This window comes from Mesoplodon bidens (genome assembly GCF_964165515.1).
Source record: "Mesoplodon bidens genome assembly, chromosome: 2".
Classification (NCBI taxonomy): Eukaryota; Metazoa; Chordata; class Mammalia; order Artiodactyla; family Ziphiidae; genus Mesoplodon; species Mesoplodon bidens.
Window position 1 is genome coordinate 166,794,392 of NC_138177.1, and position 20,958 is coordinate 166,815,349.

The window sequence follows — 20,958 nt, forward strand, 5'->3', positions numbered from 1 at the left end:
TTTATCCATTCATCTGTCAATGGAACGGTGGGCTTTTTTTTTTTTTTTTTTGCAGGAAGTTTTAAAATTACTAGTTCAGTCTCTTTATCTCTTCAGGTAGAGACTTGAAAAGATACTCAACATTTTTAGTCATTAGGGAAATGCAAATAAAAACCAGAATGAGGGCTTCCCTGGTGGCGCAGTGGTTGGGAGTCTGCCTGCCGATGCAGGGGACACGGGTCCGTGCCCTGGTCTGGGAGGATCCCACATGCCGCGGAGCGGCTGGGCCCGTGGGCCATGGCCGCTGAGCCTGCGCATCCGGAGCCTGTGCTCCGCAACGGGAGAGGCCACAACAGTGAGAGGCCCGCATAACACACACACACACACACACACACACACACACACACACACACACACACACACAAACAGAACGAGATACCACTTCACACGTGCTAGGTTGGCTGTAATGAAAAAGACATAATATCAAGTGTTGACAAGCATGTGGACAAATTGGAACTCTCATAAATTGCTGGTGCACATAAAATGGTTTAGGCAGTTTGGAAAATAGTTTGGCAATTCCTCAAAATGTTAAACATAGTTACCATATGACCCAACAGTTTTACTCCTAGGTATATACCCAGCGAACATGAAGACATATGTCCACACAGAAACTTGTACATGAATGTTCACAGCAGCATTTCTCATAATAGCGAAAGAGTAGAAACAACCCAATTGTCCATTAATTGATGAATGGATAGATAAAATGGTGTATCTATACAATGGAATATTATTTGTCAATAAAAGGGGAATGAAGTACCTATACATGCTAAAACATGGATGAACCTCCAAAACGTGTTCAGTGAAAGAAGCCAGTCACAAAAGACCAATATTGTATGATATGTGAAAGGTCCAGAATTGGTAAATCCTTAAGAGACAGAAAGTAAGTCAGTGGTTTCTCGGGGCTGGGGTAGGATGAGAATGGGGAATGACTGCTAATGGATACAGGGTTTCTTTTGGGGGTAATGAAAAATATTCTAAAATTAGATTGCGGTGATGTTTACATAACTCTGTGAATATACTAAAAAACACTTAACTGTATACTTAAATGGGTGAATTTTATGGTAACTGAATTATATCTCAATAAAGCTGTTAAAATAGAAAGGCTTTGTGGAAGGTGGCATTTGAGGCAGACCTTAAAGCAGGGGTTAGATATTGTTGGAAAGCAGTGGAGGTGAAGTAGCTATTCTAGGGACATTATGAATAGTGGCATAGTGGCAGGAAATATAAGAGATGTTTGTGAAACAGTGGGTGAAAGTTAGAGAGTCCCCAGGACCACCCTCACTTCTGACACCCAACTCCATGTTTGCGGGTATAGGTTTTACCAAATCATGTTCGTTTGCCCAGTGCACAGCAAGTCAAACACTGAGACACCAAGGTTTGCAGCAGAGAAAATGTTTATTCAGGAGGCAGCCAAGCTAGGAGACTGGGAGAACAAATCTCATGTCCACCTCCCCGAAGATAGGGTTTAGGGATATTTATGGGATAAAGAGGCAGGGTAGTTCGAGGTGTGGGGAAAGGTGATTGGAGGTAAGAGAAGTAAGGTAATCAGTGGTCTGTGCAGGTGTAGTCAAGCTTCGTGGCTCTTCATAGGATGCATGTTCAGAAAATTGTGGCATGTTCTGAGGGTGGAGTTTTTGGCCCTCTGGCATCAAAAGGTCATCCATTGGACACTCACACAGGCCCAGTTGAATGGTCAGTGGTTTCAACTGGCCTGAACTGGGCAAGAACTAGCTCCAAGTACCTGAAAAACAACTTAAGCAACTGTTAGTGTAGTGATTCATACGTCAGAGGTGTTATCTGTAAGGAAGCTAGTGGGAATTTATGTCTATCTTTTTATCTATTTATCTATCTTGGCTACTGACTATTAGCTATATGGGTTTTTTTTTTTTTTTTTTTTTTTTGGCGGTACGCGGGCCTCTCACTGTTGTGGCCTCTCCCACTGCGGAGCACAGGCTCCGGACGCGCAGGCCCAGCAGCCATGGCTCACGGGCCCAGCCGCTCTGCGGCATGTGGGATCCTCCCGGACCGGGGCACGAACCCGTGTCCCCTGCATCGGCAGGCGGACTCTCAACCACTGCGCCACCAGGGAAACCCAGCTGTATGGGTTTTTAAATGAACTAAAAGCAAGGGATTAAAAGCAGGAGAGGCAGGTTAGGTTTGGCAGGCCTAATCAGGTTAGCCCTCTGTTTCATGGGGGAGGAAAAATAATATTCCATCTGCCCTCCTAGGTTCTTGGCTGAGACACCCCTGTAATAAAAGACAAATTAATGGGAGAAAAACAAACAAGTTTAATAACATATGTCTCCTTTATACTGGGAGATACCCAGGAAAACTGAGTAACTACCGTAAATGGCCCAAGCCATCACTTTAAATAACATCTCCAACTAAAGACAAAAGATGTTGGGGGGTTGGGGAAGGCCAGTTATGGGAGGTTATTAGGAAAAGCACAGTAAACAAAGGTAAGGTTGTTATACAGATTTAAGCCTTTGCCTTCTCTGTTGATAAGAGTTTCTAGAGATGTAGAGTCATCCTTCTCTTCCAGGTACAGAGAGGAGGACACCCTTACAAATGGAGATTTCCCTTATAAATGTAAATTTCTTTTATTACAAAAGGGTAACTTCTTGGTTTTCAGAGCTTCTCCTGTGTATGCTGTTTCTTAAAAATAATCAGCCTAGGACTTCCCTGGTGGCGCAGTGGTTAAGAATCCGCCTGCCAATGCAGGGGACACGGGTTTGAGCCGTGGTCCAGGAAGACCCCACATGCTGCGGAGCAACTAAGCCTGTGGGCCACAACTGCTGAGCCTGTGTTCTAGAGCCCACGAGCCACAACTACTGAGCCCGTGAGCCACAACTAATGAAGCCTGTGCATCTAGAGCCCGTGCTCTGCAACAAGAGAAGCCACTGCAGTGAGGAGCCTGCGCACTGCAATGAAGAGTGGCCCCCGCTTGCCACAACTAGAGAAAGCCCATGCACAGCAACAAAGACCCAACGTAGCCAAAAATAAATAAATTAATTTAAAAAATAATCAGCCTAAAATAATCCTTATGCCAAACAGACATACTTCAGGGTGGCAAATTTTGCTCCCCTTCAGGGGTCCCCCAAACCATTGACAGGTTTGATAATTTACTTAGAAGGACTCACAGAACTCACTGAAAGCTGTTATACTCATGGTTACAGTTTTTTAAATTGTTATTTTTAATTGAGGTGTAGTTGATTTACAATATTATATTAGTTTCAGGTGTACAACAGTGATTCAAAATTTTTATAGATTATACTCTATTTATAGTTATTTTAAAATATTTGCTATATTCCCTGTACTGTACAATATACCCTTGTAGCATATTTTATACATAGTAGTTTGTATTTCTTAATCCTTCACCCCTATCTTGCCACTCCCTCCTTCCCTCTCCCCACTGGTAACCACTAGTTTCTTCTCTTTATCTGTGAGTCTGTTTTGTTGTTGTTGTTGTTATATTCACTAGTTTGTTTTACTTTTTAGATTCCACATGTAAGTGATAGAAAACAGTATTTGCCTTTCTCTGTCTTACTTATTTCACTAAGCATAATACCCTCCAGGTCCATTCCTGTTGCAGATGGCAAAATTTCATTCTTTTTTATGGCTGAGTAGTGTTCCTGTGTGTGTGTGTGTGTGTGTGTGTGTGTGTGTGTGTGTGTATTTTGGCTGTGCCACGTGGCTTGCGGGATCTTAGTTCCCCAACCAGGGATTGAACTTGGGGCCATGGCAGTGAAAGCGCTGAGTCATAACAACTGGACCGCCAGGGAACTACTCCACTGTATGTATATGTATATGTGTATGTGTATATATATATACACCCCACATCTTCTTTATCCATTCCTCTGTTGATGGACAGTTAGGTTGCTTCCATATCTTGGTAGTTGTAAATAATGCTACTCTGAACATTTGGGTGCATGTATGTTTTTGAATTAGAGTTTTCATCTTTTCCAGATATATGCCCAGGATTGGGATTGCTGGATCATATGGTAGCTCTAGTTTTAGTTTTCTTAAGGAGCCTCCATACTGTTTTCCATTATGGCTGCATCAATTTATATTTCCTCCAGTAGTGTACAGGGGTTTCCTTTTCTCCACATCCTTGCCAACATTTGTTATTTGTGGTCTTTTTTGTTTTTTTAATCAGTGTATTTATTCTTGGCTGCATTGGGTCCTTGTTGCTGCACGCAGGCTTTCTCTGGTTGTGGTAAGCAGGGGCTACTCTTTGTTGCAGTGCATGGGCTTCTCATTGCTGTGGCTTCTCGTTGCGGAACATGGGCTCTAGGCATGTGGGCTTCAGTAGTTGTGGCTTGTGGGCTCTAGAGCGCAGGCTCAGTAGTTGTGGTGCATGAGCTTAGTTGCTCCGCGGCATGTGGGATCTTCCCGGACCAGGGCTCGAACCCATGTCCCCTGCATTGGCAGGTGGATTCTTAACCACTGCGCCACCAGGGAAGTCCTAGATATTTTATTATTTTTGATGTGATTGTAAGTGTTTCCTTAATTTCTCTTTCTGATAGTTCACTGTTAGTGTATAGAAATGCAACAGATTTCTGTTTCTTAATTTTGTATCCTACAACTTTACCCAAATTCATTGATGAGCTCTTGTATTTTTATTTTTGGTAGCGATTTTAAAATTTTCTATGTAAGATATCATGATATCTACAAACAGTGACAGTTTTACTTCTTCCTTTCTAATTTGGATACCTTTTATTTCTTTTTCTTATCTGATTGCTGTGGCTAAGACTTCCAGTACTGTGTTGAATAAAAGTGTCTAGAGTGGGCATCCTTGTCTTGTTCGTGATCTTAGAGAAAATGCTTTCAGCTTTTCACCATTGAGTATGATGTTGGTTATGGACTTATCATATATGGCCTTTATTATATTGAGGTATTTTTCCTCTATTCACATTTTCTGGAGAGCTTTATCATAAATGGATGTTGAATTTTGTCAGTCTTTTTCTGTTTGCTTTGTGTATCCCTTAACTGCTTATTGTGCATATAGATGATTTTACTACTTTTGTCTTTTAATTTCCCTACTACTGACTTTGTATGGATGACTTATTACCTTTACTGTATATTTGCCTTTATCAATAAGCTTTTTCCTTTCATAATTTTCATGTTTCTAGTTATGGCCTTTTTTTTTTTTTTGCTTAGAGAAGTCCGTTAAACATTTCTTGTAAAGCTGGTTTGGTGGTGCTTAACTCTCAGCTTTTGCTTGCCTTAAAACTTTTGATCTCGCCATCAAATCTGAATGAGAGCCTTGCCAGGTAGAGTATTCTTGTTTGTAGGTTTTTCCCTTTCATCACTTTAAATATATTGTGCCGCTCTCTTCTGGCCTGTAGAGTTTCTGCTGAAAAGTCAGCTGACATCCTTATGGGAGTTCCCTTGTATGTAACTTGTTGCTTTCCCCTTGCTGCTTTTAATATTCTCTCTTTATCTTTAATTTTTGCCATTTTAGTTGCAGTATGTCTTGGTATGGTCCTCTTTAGGTTGATCCTGTTTGGGACTCTCTGTGCTTCCAGGATTTAGGTGTACTTTTCCTTTCCCAAGTTAAGGAAGTTTTCAGCTATTATGTCTTCAAATATGTTCTCTGCCCCTTTCTCTCTCTTCTCCTTCTGGTACCCCTGTAATGTGAATATTAGTGTGCTTGATGTTGTTCCAGAGGTCTCTTAACTCATTATTGACCAGGGGATTTTTGCAGAAACTAATGCCTGTGGCTGGCAATTTGTTATGTAAGTGAATATTGAAACATCTCCGGTCAATAACATTCAGGTAGCAAAGACTTATTAATATGTCTCTGGTCAATAATGTGTTAAACTGTCCTCATTTCTTTTTATTCTCTTTTTCTGTTCAGCTTCAGTGATTTCCACTGCTCTGTCTTCCAGCTTGCTCATCCATTCCTCTATATTACTTAGTCTACTGTTGATTCCTTCTAGTGTATTTTTAATTTTAGTTATTGTATTCTTCACCTCTATTTCGCTGTTCTTTATATTTTCTGTTTGTTAAAAACTTCTAACTTCCCATGCTGTTCATCCATTCTACTCCTGAGTTCTTTGGTCATCTTTATGATCATTGTCTTAAACTCTTTTTCGGGTAGATTGGCTATCGCCACTTCACTTAGTTCTTCTGAGATTTTATCTTGTTTCTTCATTTGGAACATATTCCTCTGTTGCCTCATTTTACCTGACTTGCTGTTTTTATTTCTTTGTATCTGGTAGGTTGGTTATATTTCCCTGCCTTGGAGAAGTGGCCTTTTGTAGGAGACATTCTGTGTGTCCCAGCAGTGCACTCCCCTCTGGTCCGAGTGCCCCTTGTGTGGGCTGTGAGGTTCCTTCTGTTGTGGCAGGCTGACTACTATTAGCTGTCTGGTAGGTGTGGCTGGCCCCCTCTCGATAAATCAAGAGATGAGTTGTTAGGGCAAGGAATAGTGACTTTATTTGGAAAGCCTTGTTAGGGCAAGGAATAGTGACTTTATTTGGAAAGCCAGCAAACTGAGAAGATGGTGGACTAGTGTCCCAAAGAACCATTTTACCCAAGTTAGAATTCAGGCTTTTTTTATACCAAAGGGGGAGGGGGTGTGGTTGGTTGTTGCAAACTTCTTGATGCTGGAATCCTTTGTTCTTGCAGCTGTCCACATAGGTCAGGTCACAATGTTCCCATAAACTTCCAACTGAGACAAAGGTTATTTTCTCTTCTGCAACTTTTTTTCTCCATGTAAATGGAAAAGTGTTGTAACTTTAAAGGTCAGAGCCTTGATAATGGGCTATCCTGTATATTTCGGACTACAGGCAACATTCTTGTAGCAAAAGCAGTAGAATACAAAGGTTAAAGTAAAAGAAACATCTAATATGGAGTCAGATTTGTTCTTCCCTATTACAGTGCCCTGTTGGTGAAGCCAGATCCTGGGGCTTGTGCCCGGTCACTGGCAGACAGAACAAGGTCCTGATATCTGGCTGCAGGGCCCAGGGTCCCAGGCCTGATGCTGGCTTGCTGGTGGATGAGTTGGGTCCTGTCATAGCAGGCAGCAGGGCCGTGGTTGTCTTGGGGCTCGTGTCCTCCTCCTGGTGGGTAAGGCTGGTCTGGAGGCTAGAACAGGTTTGCTGGTGAGGGGGCTGGAGCCCAGTGGGTTTTGGGGCTGGTGTCTGCCCACTGATGGGTGGAGTTGGGTCCCAGCTTCTCTGGCTGCAGAACCCTAGGGGTCCTGGGTCAAGTGCCTGTGTGCTGGTGTTTGGGGCTGGGTCCTGGCCCCTTTGGTGGGGAGGGCCGTGTTCAGGGGTGATTGTAGGCTTAGCAGGGGGTCTTAAGGCAGCCTGTCTGCTGGTGGGTGGGGCTGTGTCCCCACCCAGTTAGTTACTTGGCCTGAGGCATCCCAGTACTGGTGCCTATAGGCTGGTGGGCAGGGGTGGGGCTGGGTGTTGAAGCTAATAATAAGCGAGAGGGGGGATTCCAAAATAGGCTTGCCAGCCCCAGTGTCTGTATCCCCAGGGTGATCTCTAGTTGCCTCCTGCCTCTCCAGGAGACTTTCCAAGATCAGCAGGTACGTCTGACCCAGGCTTCTTTCAAATTACTGCTTCTGCCCTGAGTGCCAGTGTGTGCACCCTTTGAGAGTGGAGTCTCTTCATGGTTACAGTTTATTACAACAAAGAGATACAGATTAAAGATTAAAGGGGCAGATTCTAGGTGAGTTTCAAGCACATAGGACAGAGTCTAGGAGGATTGCAAGCATGACATTTCCACTGTCCTTCCAGTGGCATATTGGACAGCACTCATTACTCCCAGTGTCCTCTACCAGTGACAGTACACACAGAGTATAGCCAGTCATGGAAGCTCACTGAGCCTTGGAGCTTTTACTGGGGCTTAGTCTTGTAGATGTGGTTGATACTTGTGCGCCTGACCTTAGTTTCTACTCCCTGTTCAGGTCAAGCTGATACTGTTCGGCCCAGAGCTCTTGCCAAAGATCACATTGTTAGTACGGACTATCTGGTGTGGCCCAAGGCCTCAGGGTAAACAAAGACACTCCTGTCAGGACATTAGAGATTGCTTCCTATTAGCTGAGGGCAAAGGCCAGACCTCTCTTTGGGTAAGATACTTTCCTACATGGGAGTAATTCAGTTTGGCTAATGTGTAGGGTATACGTAGAGGAGTTGAAGGTGAGATTAGGAGAGTAAACTCTTGCCATGTTGTTGGAAATTCATGGAAGGTGTTTGACATAATGGGAGGTGTCTCTAAGAAGATAAACCCAACAGTGGTTATAGGAAAGTCAACAGTGGTTATAGGAAAGTAAGTGGTACAGTGAAATGTAGGCTGTAGGAATATATTGCAGAAGTTAAGGCAAGAAATAACTGGGCCCAATCCAGGATAGTAGAAGTTGAAGTTTTTTGTTTTGTTTTGTTTTTTTGGATTATTGATCTCTAAAAGTGAGTGTTATTGAACCAGGTTTGTTTGCCTGATGTGCAGCAAGCCGAATATTGAGATGCTGAGGTTTGCAGTAGAGAAAGGGTTTATTTACAAGGTAGCCAATCAAGGAGATGAGAGAACAAATCTCATATCTGCCTCCCTGAAGGCGAGGGGCTTGGGATATTTATGAGATAAAGAGGCAGGGTAGGGGCTCCCCTGGTGGCGCAGTGGTTGGGAGTCCGCCTGCTGATGCAGGGGACGCGGGTTCGTGCCCCAGTCCGGGAAGATCCCACATGCCGCGGAGCGGCTGGGCCCGTGAGCCATGGCCACGGAGCCTGTGCTCCGCAGCGGGAGAGGCCACAACAGTGAGAGGCCCGCGTACCGCAAAAAAAAAAAAAAAAAAAAAAAAAAAGAGGCAGGGTAGTCTGAGGTGTTGGGGATGTTGCAGGAGAATGGGGTGTGAGAGAGTGGTCATGTCCCAGGTCTTGGATGAATTCCTGGGATATGCCACCAAGTGAGGGTCCTTGGCTTCACGAAGGAAAGAATTCAAGAGCGACCCGTAGTAGTGTGAAAGCATTTTATTTAGAGAGATACACATTGCATAGGCAGAATGCGGTCATTCTCAGAAGGCAAGAAGCGGCCCCAAGGTGTGATGGGGCTCGTTAGCTTTTATGGGCTGGGTAATTTCATAGGCTAATAAGTGGGAGGATTTTTCCAACTATTTTGGGGAAGGGGCAGGGATTTCCAGGAATTGGGCCACCCCCCACTTCTGGCCTATTATGGTCAGCCTCAGAACTGTCATGGCACCTGTGGGTGTGTCACAGCATGCTCATGTATTCAGTGAGCACATAATGAGGCTCAAGGTCTACTGGAAGTCAAATCTTCCACCATTCTGGGCCTAGTAGGTTCTAACCAGTTTTTGACATATCCTCAACATCTGTGCCATTCTTTTAAAGGTTGTGCCCTGCCCCATTCCCTCCTGTCTCAGGGAAAGATGATTGGAGGCAAGAAAAAGGTGGAGTAATGGGTGTTCTGTGCAGGCATATCTGAGTTACATGCTTCTATCATGGGACGCATGTTCAGAAAATGGCAGTGTTAGCATGATCTGAGGGTGGAATTTTTGGCCCTCTGACATCAAAAAGTCATCTATCTGACACTCGAGCAGGCCTAGTTGAATGGTTGGTGGTCTCGACTGGTTTAAATTGAGCAAGACTAGCTCCATGCTCCTGAATTACAACTTAAGCAACCATTAGTATAGTGACCCATATGTCAGAGGTGTTATCTATAGGAAGTGGTTAAAGGAGTCTTGTGTTATGTTGTCTAAGCTACTTGAAGCTTGGAGGGTATGCAGTTTGCAAGAATAGTTAAAGCAAGCTTGGTCAGTAAAGGCAGGTTACATGATATTATTTATTAAGCAAGTTATAGTTTAAAAGAGCTAACTGATGACTACCCTTTGTTTCTTGAGTATATATCTAAAATAAAATAAAATATAGCTATGCTCAAGAAGGACCTAAATGTGGGCTTTGGTGAGGGGAGAGAGGTGTTGCTTAAATGTTTTTTTTTTTTAATTAAATTTATTTATTTTATTTCTATTTATCTTTGGCTGCGTTGGGTCTTTGTTACTGCATGTGGGCTTTCTCTAGTTGTGGCGAGTGGGGGCTACCCTTCATTGCAGTGCATGAGCTTCTAATTGCGTTGGCTTCTCTTGTTGCGGAGCATGGGCTCTAGGCACGTGGGCTTCAGTAGTTGTGGCGCACGGGCTTAGTTGCTCCGTGGCATGTGGGATCTTCCCGGACCAGGGCTCGAACCTGCGTCCCCTGCGTTGGCAGGCGGATTCTTAAACACTGTGCCACCAGGGAAGCCCTTAAATATGTTTTTTTTAAGCTGTGACTTTGGTCCAGTTATCTGCAGCCCTCAGTGTCTCTCACCTTTTAAAGGACCTTTGCATCTTCCCTTCGGTTCTGTTTACATTTAGGAGCCAGAAATTGGTACCTGAGTAAGTAGAGGAGGGTTATAGAGAAAAAAGTTAAAAATATAACTTGAAATAGTGATTGGAAATTGGGAGAAACAGTATAGGCTGATTTGTGTGTGTGTATGTGTGTGTGTGTGTATTGTAGAGGCGGAAAAAATTTCCCTTGTTCCCTTCTGGGTTCTTTGACTTGTCTAATAATTAAATTGATATAAGACAGATTAACAAAAGAAAAATCAAACAAAAGTTTAATAACGTATATCTCCTGCATAGATGAGAGAAACGCAGGAAAACCTAACTCTCAGAAATGGCTAAAGCTATCACCTTAAATACCATTTTCAGCTAAAGACAAAAGAAGATGTTGGGGGTGGAGAGTCAGTTACGAGAGGTTACCGGGAAAAGCACAGTAAACAAGGGTAAGGTTGTTATGCAGATGTAAGTTGTTGCCTTCTCCATTGATGAGAATTTCAAGAGATTTAGAGTCCTCTTCCTGGGACAGAGAGGAAGACAGCCTTACAAATGGAGATTTCCCTTAATAAAAATGTCTCTTACAAAAGGGTAGCTTATACTCAGAGCTTTTCCTATGTCTGCTTTTTCTTAAAAATAATCAGCCTAAAATAATCCTTATGCCAAGGAGGCATATTTTGGGGTGACAAATTCTGCTCTCCTTCAGTATATCTATATATATATCTATATCTGCATCTATATCTGTATCATCTGTGTTACACACACACACACACACACACACACACACACACACACACACACACACACACACACACACACACACACACACACACACACACACACACACACACACACACACACACACACACACAGCTTCTATTCACAAAGTTGACATCGAGGTGGATTTGCAGAGTTGTCCCAGAATGCGGATTCCCCCTCCATTGTGTTTCAGTTGAGGCACCTACTTTCCCATTTAAGTGAGCACAGTGCTCTTCTTTCTTTCATGGGACTGTCATCTCTACTACTGAGAGGGTCACATGTGGCCATTCCTATTTTGGAAGTAGTTAAAGCAGGATGTTTAAACAGATCTTCAATAAATAGTCTTTATTAGGGCAAAACTGATGATAAATGTACTAAACATTGTACTACAGTGAACTCTGACATGCATGACATCCTTTAAGTGAGAAAAATCTCATTAGCGAGAAGCACCTTTGTATGAGACTTGTATGAGACTTAGTGTTGCTCATGGGTGTAGACATATCAGGTCTCTAGTTTAGGAGTTGTGAAACTTAGAAGAAATTGCTTTTCTCTTATCATTGCTGAATTTTCATTAGGTTTAGGTGAAAAACCAGTGCCAGGTCATTCTAGAGAAGATTCTTGCAATAATTTTCTAGTGTTAGATTACTTTGGGAGGAAAATCTTCACAGTTTTCAATGGGTGTATGCTGCTGTGTTCTAGACCTTATGTGTGTGAAAGGAAAATCAAAATGGAGTTGGTATTGCTAAGAGAACTCTCTAAAATGGAGCTGGGAGGCCACTAAGGAAGTGTGACTTATGCACATCTCAGCCTGGATGGAATCTGACCTTTTGACCACTTATTGTCGTAATGAAGACATCCAGAACATCTGCCAGAGACTCAAGATACTTAGTGGATCCTTACCCTAAAATAATTTGTGATTCCTTAAGGACAAATATTGCCTGACTCACGTCAGAGTCAACCACAGTTCTCGCCAGGCAACTTTGAACCACCTCATGGCTTTTTGTCTTTATAAGCCCCTCTTTCTCTTCTCTGGAACACTCTAGGTTTTACCAGAATCTGTGTCTCCCAAATTGCAATTCTTAAGATCCCCCCCCCCCAAAAAAACTCTTTTCTTACTTGCAGCCTTCTGCATTGTTTTTTGGTCTATATGTGTGACATCAACTACAGTGACAGGAGCTCATCTTAACCTTGATCACAGTATTAGAAATGCTTTAGTTTTTTTCTGACAGCTTTGTTGATGTTGAAAATGTAATGAGTAGGTATATAATAAACAGAAACTGGAATGTATCCTTCCGGTATGTACACTTTCTTCCTAAAATATTTGTTGAATTGAGTACCTAGTGTGTATTAAGCTGGTTGTGTGGAGGATAGGAAAAAGGTATGTGAATCAAATGTTGATCCCAGGATTTTGTGGTGTAAGTCTTGAAATACCAAGTGATAAATGTCAAGTTCAGAAGAGGAAGAGGTCACATGTAGCTGTGAGAATTAGGAATACTTGGCTGTTAAGTTGAAGAATAGGTAACATTTCAGAGTTGGGTGTGAAAAAGGCCCTTTTATGTGAGGCACAGAAGTGAGGAAGGTGAAGTCCATAATAGGCACTGGTATCTAGTTGAGTATTATGTTAGAGTGTGCATAAAGGGTTTTTGGTAATGGAGAAGAAGGAAGCTGAAATTGTATCAGTGTGTGCAGTCTAAGAGTCTACATTTTATGCTATAGGTTCTTGCCAGAACAAGATGGTATGATCACAGTTGTGCTTTAAGGTTTATCTAGATGTTGGGTATGGGACTGATTGAAACAGGTAGTAAATGGGGGCCTAACCAGTCAAGAGACCGTTATTCTAATAGTCTAGGACTATGCAGAGTTTATGAAATTCTGAACTAGGGTAGTGTATTATTTGTTTTGAGGGTTTGGAAAGTTTGAAGCAAGTTTTGAATTAATACTTTCTTACTAATTCAACAGAGGTGATTTTTATTGTTGGCGATGATGAGAATTCAGACAGCTTTCCTTGGTCAGACTCCTTGAACAATCCTCCTTAGGGCATTCTTATTAGGTGGCATCATCCTTTCAGCCTGACTTGAATGAGGCATGATAGTGACTAATGGGAAAAGGTTTTCATTCAGAATGTCATCAAATTAGTGCTGTGAGAGACTAAAGAGGAAGCGGGGGCTTGATGATGTTGCTTTCTGTGATTCTAGAAGTGGGAAAAGATGAGTATGGGCCCTGGGAAGCATAAAGAGGTAGCATGGCAAAAAGAACTAATTACACACATTCGTGTATTTCAAAGCTGTCACTTTGTATGGAAAGTGATACTTCATACACAGATTCAAGACCAGAGTAACCATTATGAAAAAAAGGAAGTTGGATCAAATTATATACCAGGCTTGAAGACCATATGAATCAAAAAAAATGGAATTGGTTTAAAAGTAGAGCTTTAAGACAAACTTGCAGATAAATTATCAGAAGAGATAAGGATAGAATGGGGGCTAAACAGAATTTAAATGCTATGGGGGCATGAAAACATTTTCTAATAGAGAGGTGATGTATATGATCCCAGATTTGCTTTGCTACTAGAGTTGTGAGTATAAGAAAGGATCACTTTTGGGGTAATCCTTGCCCCCCCCTCCAAAGCATCATTCTCTGTAGGAACACATCATAGGGGATCCTTGTAATATAGCAAGAGTAGCAGGAGCTCCATAGTTGTAGGAAGTCAGTTTTTCCTTCTACCACTATGAAAGAAGAAAACGATTGGGCCATGAATGTCATATACCAAAGGATTAGAGATTCTTTAGTTTTGGAGGGAATGTGTCTCTTGAAGTTAGGTTCTTCAGGGCATTCTTGTAGGGTAAAAGTTGTCAATATGTAGGCTGTGGCTTACCATGGGGTTTGGTCCTGTAGGAACCCGATGCCTATTAGATAGGCCTTCTTATACTATGTACATACAGGGGCTGCCTTTATTTTGAGGTAGGGATAATCAGCTGAAGGACTTTGTACCTGGGCCCTCCTCAGTTCCAGATTACCTCCTCTCACTCACAGAGTCTTAACATTCTACTGAGATAAATGTAAATACTTGAAGCCATGGATTTTCTAAGAGGTCTTTATCTGGGGCAGTATTACTCCTGACATCACTCTGACCCAAGGATGGAGTCTAATCCTGCTAAGTATGGCCAATTTGGTAAAAAGCTTATTCCCAGATGTTTTGCTAATTGAGGTCTTAACTGTTTTCTGATAATCTGTAGTTTTCTATAAGTTGTCATTATAGGATTTAGCATACATGTAATTTAAATAACTATTACTAGTTTGTCTGTTTTCCCCCTTAAGCTGTAAGCTTTATCAGGGCAGAAACACTTGTTTTGTTCATCACTGTTTCCTAGTACCTAGCCTATAGGTGCTCAGATGCTTGTTGGCATACTAACTCACATTATTTCACATATCTAGGATGTCTCCCATACAATTTAGAGAGCCGTGTGCCCGCTTGGGTTTCCTCATAGCATGGGGGCCTGGTTCCAAGAGTGAGCATCTCAAGAAAGCAAGGCAGAGAAGTGCATGGCATTTTTATGACCCAGTCTTGGAAATCATGTAGTGTTGCTTCTATCATACTTTATTGGTCAGGCAGTCACAAAGTTCTTCACCAGTTCAAGGTAAGGGAATATGACTCTCACCACTTGATGGGAAGAGTAGCAAGGTCAAATTATAAGAAAAGCATGTGACATGGGAGATCTTGTATTGGTCTTTGAATTGCCTTTGGTCTTTGATTGTCTTTGAAAAAGACAATCCCTTTGGTCTTTGATTGCCTTTGAAAAAGACAATCACAGTTGTTTGTAGTTTTCATCAAATTTGGAAAAGTTTGGGCCATTATTTCTTTAAGTATATTTTCTGTCCACTTTCACCTTGTTTTTTGCAATTCTCATTATATGTATGCTTGATACCCCACAGACCATTAAGAATTTGTTTATTTTCAGTTTGTTTCTCTCTCTGCTTCATTTTGGATAGTTTGTATTGCTGTGACTTCAGGTCCACTGTTACTTTTTTCCTGTAGTCTCTAATCTGTTGTTAAGCCCATCTAGTGAATTTTTTGTATGTTCTTTTTCTCAGTATTTTCACGTTTTCCTTAAAATCCTTGAGCACATTTATTGTAAAGTTTGTCTGCTAATTCTGTCATCCCTGCTATTTCTGACTCTGTTTCCGTTTAACCGATCCCCCACGCCACCCCCCACCCCCCATTATGGATTGTTTTCCTGCTGTTTCACATATCTAGCAATTTTTTGTTGTGTGCTATATTGCTGGGTATCTGGATTTTACTGTCTTTAAAGAATGCTGAAATTTGTTTTGGCAGGTAGTTACTTGCTAATCAAGCTTGCTTTTAAGCTTTGTTAGGACAGGTTTGGAAGTTTTTGCTCTGCAGCTAGTTTAGCTCTACTGCTAAGGGGTGATCCTTCTGCTAATTCTGTTGAATGCCACTGGTATTAAAAAGGTCTTTCCACTTTGGCTAGTGGGAACTCTCCCAGCCCTGTGTGAGCTCTGGGAATTGTTCATCTTGCAGTTCCTAGTTCCTTTGTCTGGCCTCACGGGGTTTCGCCTAACACACTTGTAGGTTAGTATTCAGTAATGGACTGAAGGGATCTCTATGTAGATTTCTGGATGTATTTCTCTGCACTGCAAATCCCAGCCACCTCATCTTCCCCAAATTCCAATCTCAGTCTACTCAATTTATCAAGACTGCAGTGCTTTGCCTGAGTACTCTCTCTATACCTTGCATTCTGACAAGTGCTTCCAAGCAGAAAGCTAGGGTGTCCTAGGGTTCACCTCATTTGTTTTCCTGCTCTTGGGATCACAGTTCTGCACTGCCTGTTATCCATTGTCTAAAATCAGTTGTTTCATGTATCTTATCCAGTTTTCTAGTTTTGTATGGTGGAAGAGAATGTTCCATACCAGTACTACAAGTCAAAGTATGAATTTTACGTCCAGAATTTCTTCCATCTTTTAACCACTTAAAGTACATTTTAGTTTCCAAATGTAAAAATGAAATGAAGTCAACTTTGGGCTAGAATTAATAATTGGCGTTCAAGTTTCAGGGCTACTTCCAACTTGGTACATGGATATTGGCAAATCTCATTTCTTCTGTGGCTTTCACAGCCAAATTGAATTGAATATAATCCTATTCTCCCTACTTCTCCAGCACTCCGTAACAAGCAAATGGAAACAAAACCAAATTACATTAAATAAGGATGAGGTATAAAAGTTGACACATCCCAAACCTCTCTGGCTCATCTTCCAGTTCATACTCAAAGTATAAAGGGCGGGGAGATGAAAATGTAGTAAGACTGTTGCTGTTTCATTGCTCCTCCTCTGAATAATAGCCAACTATTATTAAATGCTGTATATGTGCTAAAACTTTGTAAGCCTTTTATGTGAATTAACTCACCAAATCCTCGTAACTGCCCTATGGGCTTGGTACTATTATTGTCCCCATTTCACACATGAGAATGAGATAGAGATCAGACAACTTCTAGAGGGTCATGTAGCTGGTAATTGGCAGTGGCAGAATTGGTACTGGTTTGAACAGAAGGTGTGTGACTCAGGAGCCATGCTGTTAACCACTGTGTGACTATTTGAAAATTATTAAAAATGTATCAACTGCTACTCATGTAGAATCATTAATTATCTATTATTTAAAAAAATAGTTATTTACTTATTTATGTATTTGGCTGTACCGGGTCTTAGTTGCACACGGGATCTTCGTTGCCGTGTGCACAATCTTCAGTTGCGGCATGCGGGATCTTTTTTTTTAGTTGTGGCATGCAGGATCTAGTTCCCTGACTAGGGATCGAACCTGGGCTCCCTGCATTGGGTGCACAGAGTCTTAACTACTGGACTGCCAGAGAGGTCCCTAGTTGCATTAATTATCTTTAAATATAAAGGGAGAATATCACCTGTGGAATCCCTTCCTGTTTGTCAGTCAGCCTCCCTGATTTCCATGGGGAAGCAGAAAGAATGGGCTATGGTTGGAATATGTGATTCTTGAGGAAAAACAAACACCATCAGTTGGTAGAAAATGGTGGAAGGTGATGTACAGCAAGACTAGAGTAGAGGATATGAGTCCAGTCCTAGAGGTCTAGTGTGTTTCCAAGAGGGTAACTGGTGTTTACTGAATCCTGTCTGGCAGCTGTTTTGATATTAATAGGTTTCTCTTATTCTTTTTCTCCCCTTTCTCAGACACATTTAATCAAGTCAAGTACCAAAATGCTAACACTCTTTCCTGGAGAGAGAAAGGCTAACATTTCTTTTGCTCAAAGAAGTCGTCCACCTGCAGGCACTCGGCAGACCAGCATTGCTTCCTTCTTCACCCTGCAGCCAGGTATGGTGACTGGACTGGAAGCAACTAGGGAACAAAAGGGAGTGCATTCATTTTTCCATGCCGGAATATCTATGAGAAGTGGTGCCATAAGTGCATTGTGTTGAACTTAGCTGACCTATTAGAAGATGTTTTAAAACACAAGAAAGCATCGTCTTTTGGAAAGCAATATATACATACTTTTACAAACATACTTTTCTGTTTATCTCAGTCTAAACAGAACTAGAAAAATATTGGTATTCCCTGACAGAGCAGGGAGGAAAGGTATACTTGGGAGTTGGGGGTGCAGAGGGGAGCTGATGTGCCATTAGTAAGATGTATGTCTTGGATTGGCCACAATTAGCAGTCTGTATAAGATTAATTGATAATTGATATGTCTGTATGAAGCTTCTCAAATTAAAGTTCAAAAGCGCTTTTTTCTTAGAAAGCTTGGCATAAAGTTGGCTTGTGTTTCATCATCCTTTGGCAATTCTCTGTTTGCATGTTCCTCTTCATGGGACCAGCTGCCTTAGACCAGGCTGGGGCTTACAGAGCAGGGTTCTTGCCAGTTGAAGGGTGCTGGGAAGAGAGCTCTAACTCTTGGTGCTGTTCCCAGGATTGCTTTGCATAAACCTTCAAAATACCTTCTCCCTACCACAAACAAAAACTTAAACTCTTTTGCTTTAAGTAACAAGGGCAGATTTCCTCAAAACCACTTTCCATTTCAAAATTCTGATATTTTCTACATAGTCTGTATTGAAGTCTTAGGCCAGTTGAGAACGCTTTTACAAAACAATTTCTGTAGTATATTTCTTGGAAAGGAAAGAAGGAATCAGTCATTCAGCCTTGTTTGTAATTAGATCTTGGCATAATTTGGTGTTGGGGAGTAGGAATTCCATGTCATCTATCTTTAAGGCAGACAGGATCCATTCCACACCTGATAAAGTGGACAGGCTGGACACTAATAGTTTTTTTAATTGTCCTTTCTACTGATGGACTTAGCATCTAATTGTGTCTTTACTCCCTTTCCCATGAAATGTTTGGGGAGCAGGAGACCCGACCCACATTCTTTCTCACTGTCACCAGAAGGTTTTTCAGCATTGGCTGGTCAATGTGATCTTTGAGACTTTACAAAAATGGTGTATATTGAACATGTTTCTCAAAGGATAATATCCAGGGGTGATATTTGGCCAGGATCACTATTTAGCAGAAACTATGTTAAATAAAATACAAAAGCAAAACTGATGTGGCCTATGTTAAACAAACCCCACTCAACTGGAAAAGTAGGCTGTGGTCTGACTCTATAACATGATTGACTTGATTAGGTAGGTCATGGGAAGCATCCATATATTTGAGTAGGGGACTATAAGAGCTGTGTTTTAGATCACTCAGGAAAGAAAAGAGATTGAAAGCAGGAAGATCAGCTACAAAGATCTGTGAAGAGTCCTAAGACCCCTGCACTAGTAGTTACGGTAGCTGATACTGATTTCAGAAAAAGCCACCTAAATCCTACTCAGGTGGAGTCTTCCTGCAGAGTAATATTTGTTCATCTTGTTTTTACTAGGAAAGACAAATGGTGGTGACCAGAGGAGTGCTTCATCTCATATAGAAAGTCAGACCAACAAAGAGTCTAAGGAAGATGCAACCCAGCTAGACCATCTGATCCAGGGCTTGGGGGATGATTGCATGGCACCCCCTTTAGCCACTTCAACCCCTGCAGACATCCAGGAAGCTAGACTCTCTCCTCAGTCCTTCCAGGCTTCTTACCACCATGGAATAGGAAGCCCATGCGTGACTGTGCTGTCTTTTTTCCAGCCTGATACCTTTGTCTGTGCTGGAGAGAGTAAAGCCTCACTGGCCTGTTCCTTCACCCAAGACCTGGAGAGTTCTTGCTTACTGGACCAAAAGGAGGAAGAGGGTTCTTCCTGGAAAAGGGAATGGCCTCATGGATCTAAGAAAAAGAACTCTCAGAATGTGGAGAGACACAGTAAAACACCTGGGCACAAGGGCCATCAGCTCTTGGGTAAGACTAACTTGGAAAAGGTGTCTGCCAAAAGAAACAGGCAGGCCCCCATCCTCCTTCAAACATACGAGGATTCCTGGAGTGGAGCAAACAAAGCAGCAGTGAAACAAAGCCCTTGTCCTATTCCTGTGTTTTCCTGGGACAGCGAAAAGAACGACAAGGACTCCTGGAGTCAGCTTTTCACCGAGGATTCTCAGGGCCAGAGGGTCATTGCCCACAACTCTAGAGCTCCTTTCCGAGATGTAACCAATGACCGGAATCAGGGCTTAGGACAGCTTCCTAACAGCCCTTGGGCTCAGTGCCAGGATAGGACCACCCAGTTAAATCTGCAGACTGATTTGCTCTTTACCCAGGACTCTGAAGGTAATCAAGTTATCAGGCACCAAGTCTAAATGTCTTTGTGAGGGTTTGGTTCTAAAAGTACCTTGAAATGACATATAAGAAAGTATCTTCAGCGGGTGAGTATATTGCAGTAGGGGAATGTAAGATCTTTGTTTTAGAAAGGTCATTCAGGAGAATGATCTTGGGTGGGAGGGAGGCATGGGATGATGCTGTTATTACTGAGCATTTTCTTTGTGTAAATAAAGCAGGTGGTGCCGCTTGTTGAGACAGTATGATTGGCATCATGCCCCTCCCTGAGGAGGAGGGTGGCTGGTATATTCCCTGTATGAGTCTATGGTGAACACTCAGGAGGGACGGCAGGTGCTCATCTCTCCACTGAAGAGCCTGCTACTCAGCCTGCACAGAGCCACCTCTTTGCCCTTTCAGATGCCTGACTGGGATACTGCTTCTTATGGATGTGTGGTCTTTTCATCTCTGGCTGTAATCGTACCCATGCGACCTAAGCTGTGACCATTATTCTTGACACTTTTTTGAGTGATCAGGCAAATCTCCCAGACCCAGGTGTACAGGGGCAGGGAGGATAGAGAGAGAGGTAGAATGATTAGGTAGTTTTGTTATTTTATTCTTGTGGTAACTTTACAGCATTTTAAAGTTATATACTATATGTTTAAACATCTCCCTAAAAAAGGCTGACCTATATAACAATCTAAATGGGACTATAGCATTCTTCTACTAAAGGTGGGAGAGAACTCCCTTTGTAAAACTATGAATCCAAATAAATGACTGTTTACAAAGCTGGCTCTGCTGGTAATTAAAACATTACCAATTTTATTTTTGGAAATGCAACTCTGCTGTCATTGCCATGGGTCTGATCTGAACACAAGTCTAATTTGACTTGGGTTCTACTCAAGACATCCACTAGGTGGCAGTTTCCCATGTTGCAGGTGTGGTACCTAAGAGGCTTAAAAATAAGCCTCTGGGGGGCAAGCTTGCAAGTTATAAGACAGGATCGGCTTTGAAAGGTTAGGGCAAAATCTCTCTGTAAAGAAAGAGATAAGAAGCTCTCTAGGGAAGCTTTCTCTTCTAAAGGCAAGGGGAAGCCAGGAACCTGTTTACAGAAGTTCA

General features: G+C 42.1%; 1 protein-coding gene across 1 annotated transcript in view; it reads left to right on the forward strand.

The window, feature by feature from the left end:
- Positions 1 to 20,898, forward strand: part of AUNIP (aurora kinase A and ninein interacting protein) — a 40,286-nt gene extending 19,388 nt beyond the window's left edge. The window contains exons 4-5 of the mRNA XM_081214435.1: positions 17,351 to 17,492; positions 19,033 to 20,898. Of these exons, the coding sequence (XP_081070561.1) occupies positions 17,351 to 17,492; positions 19,033 to 19,883 (993 nt within the window). The 3' untranslated portion in view covers positions 19,884 to 20,898. The remainder of the gene's footprint in view (positions 1 to 17,350; positions 17,493 to 19,032) is intronic.
- Positions 20,899 to 20,958: the final 60 nt, after the last annotated feature.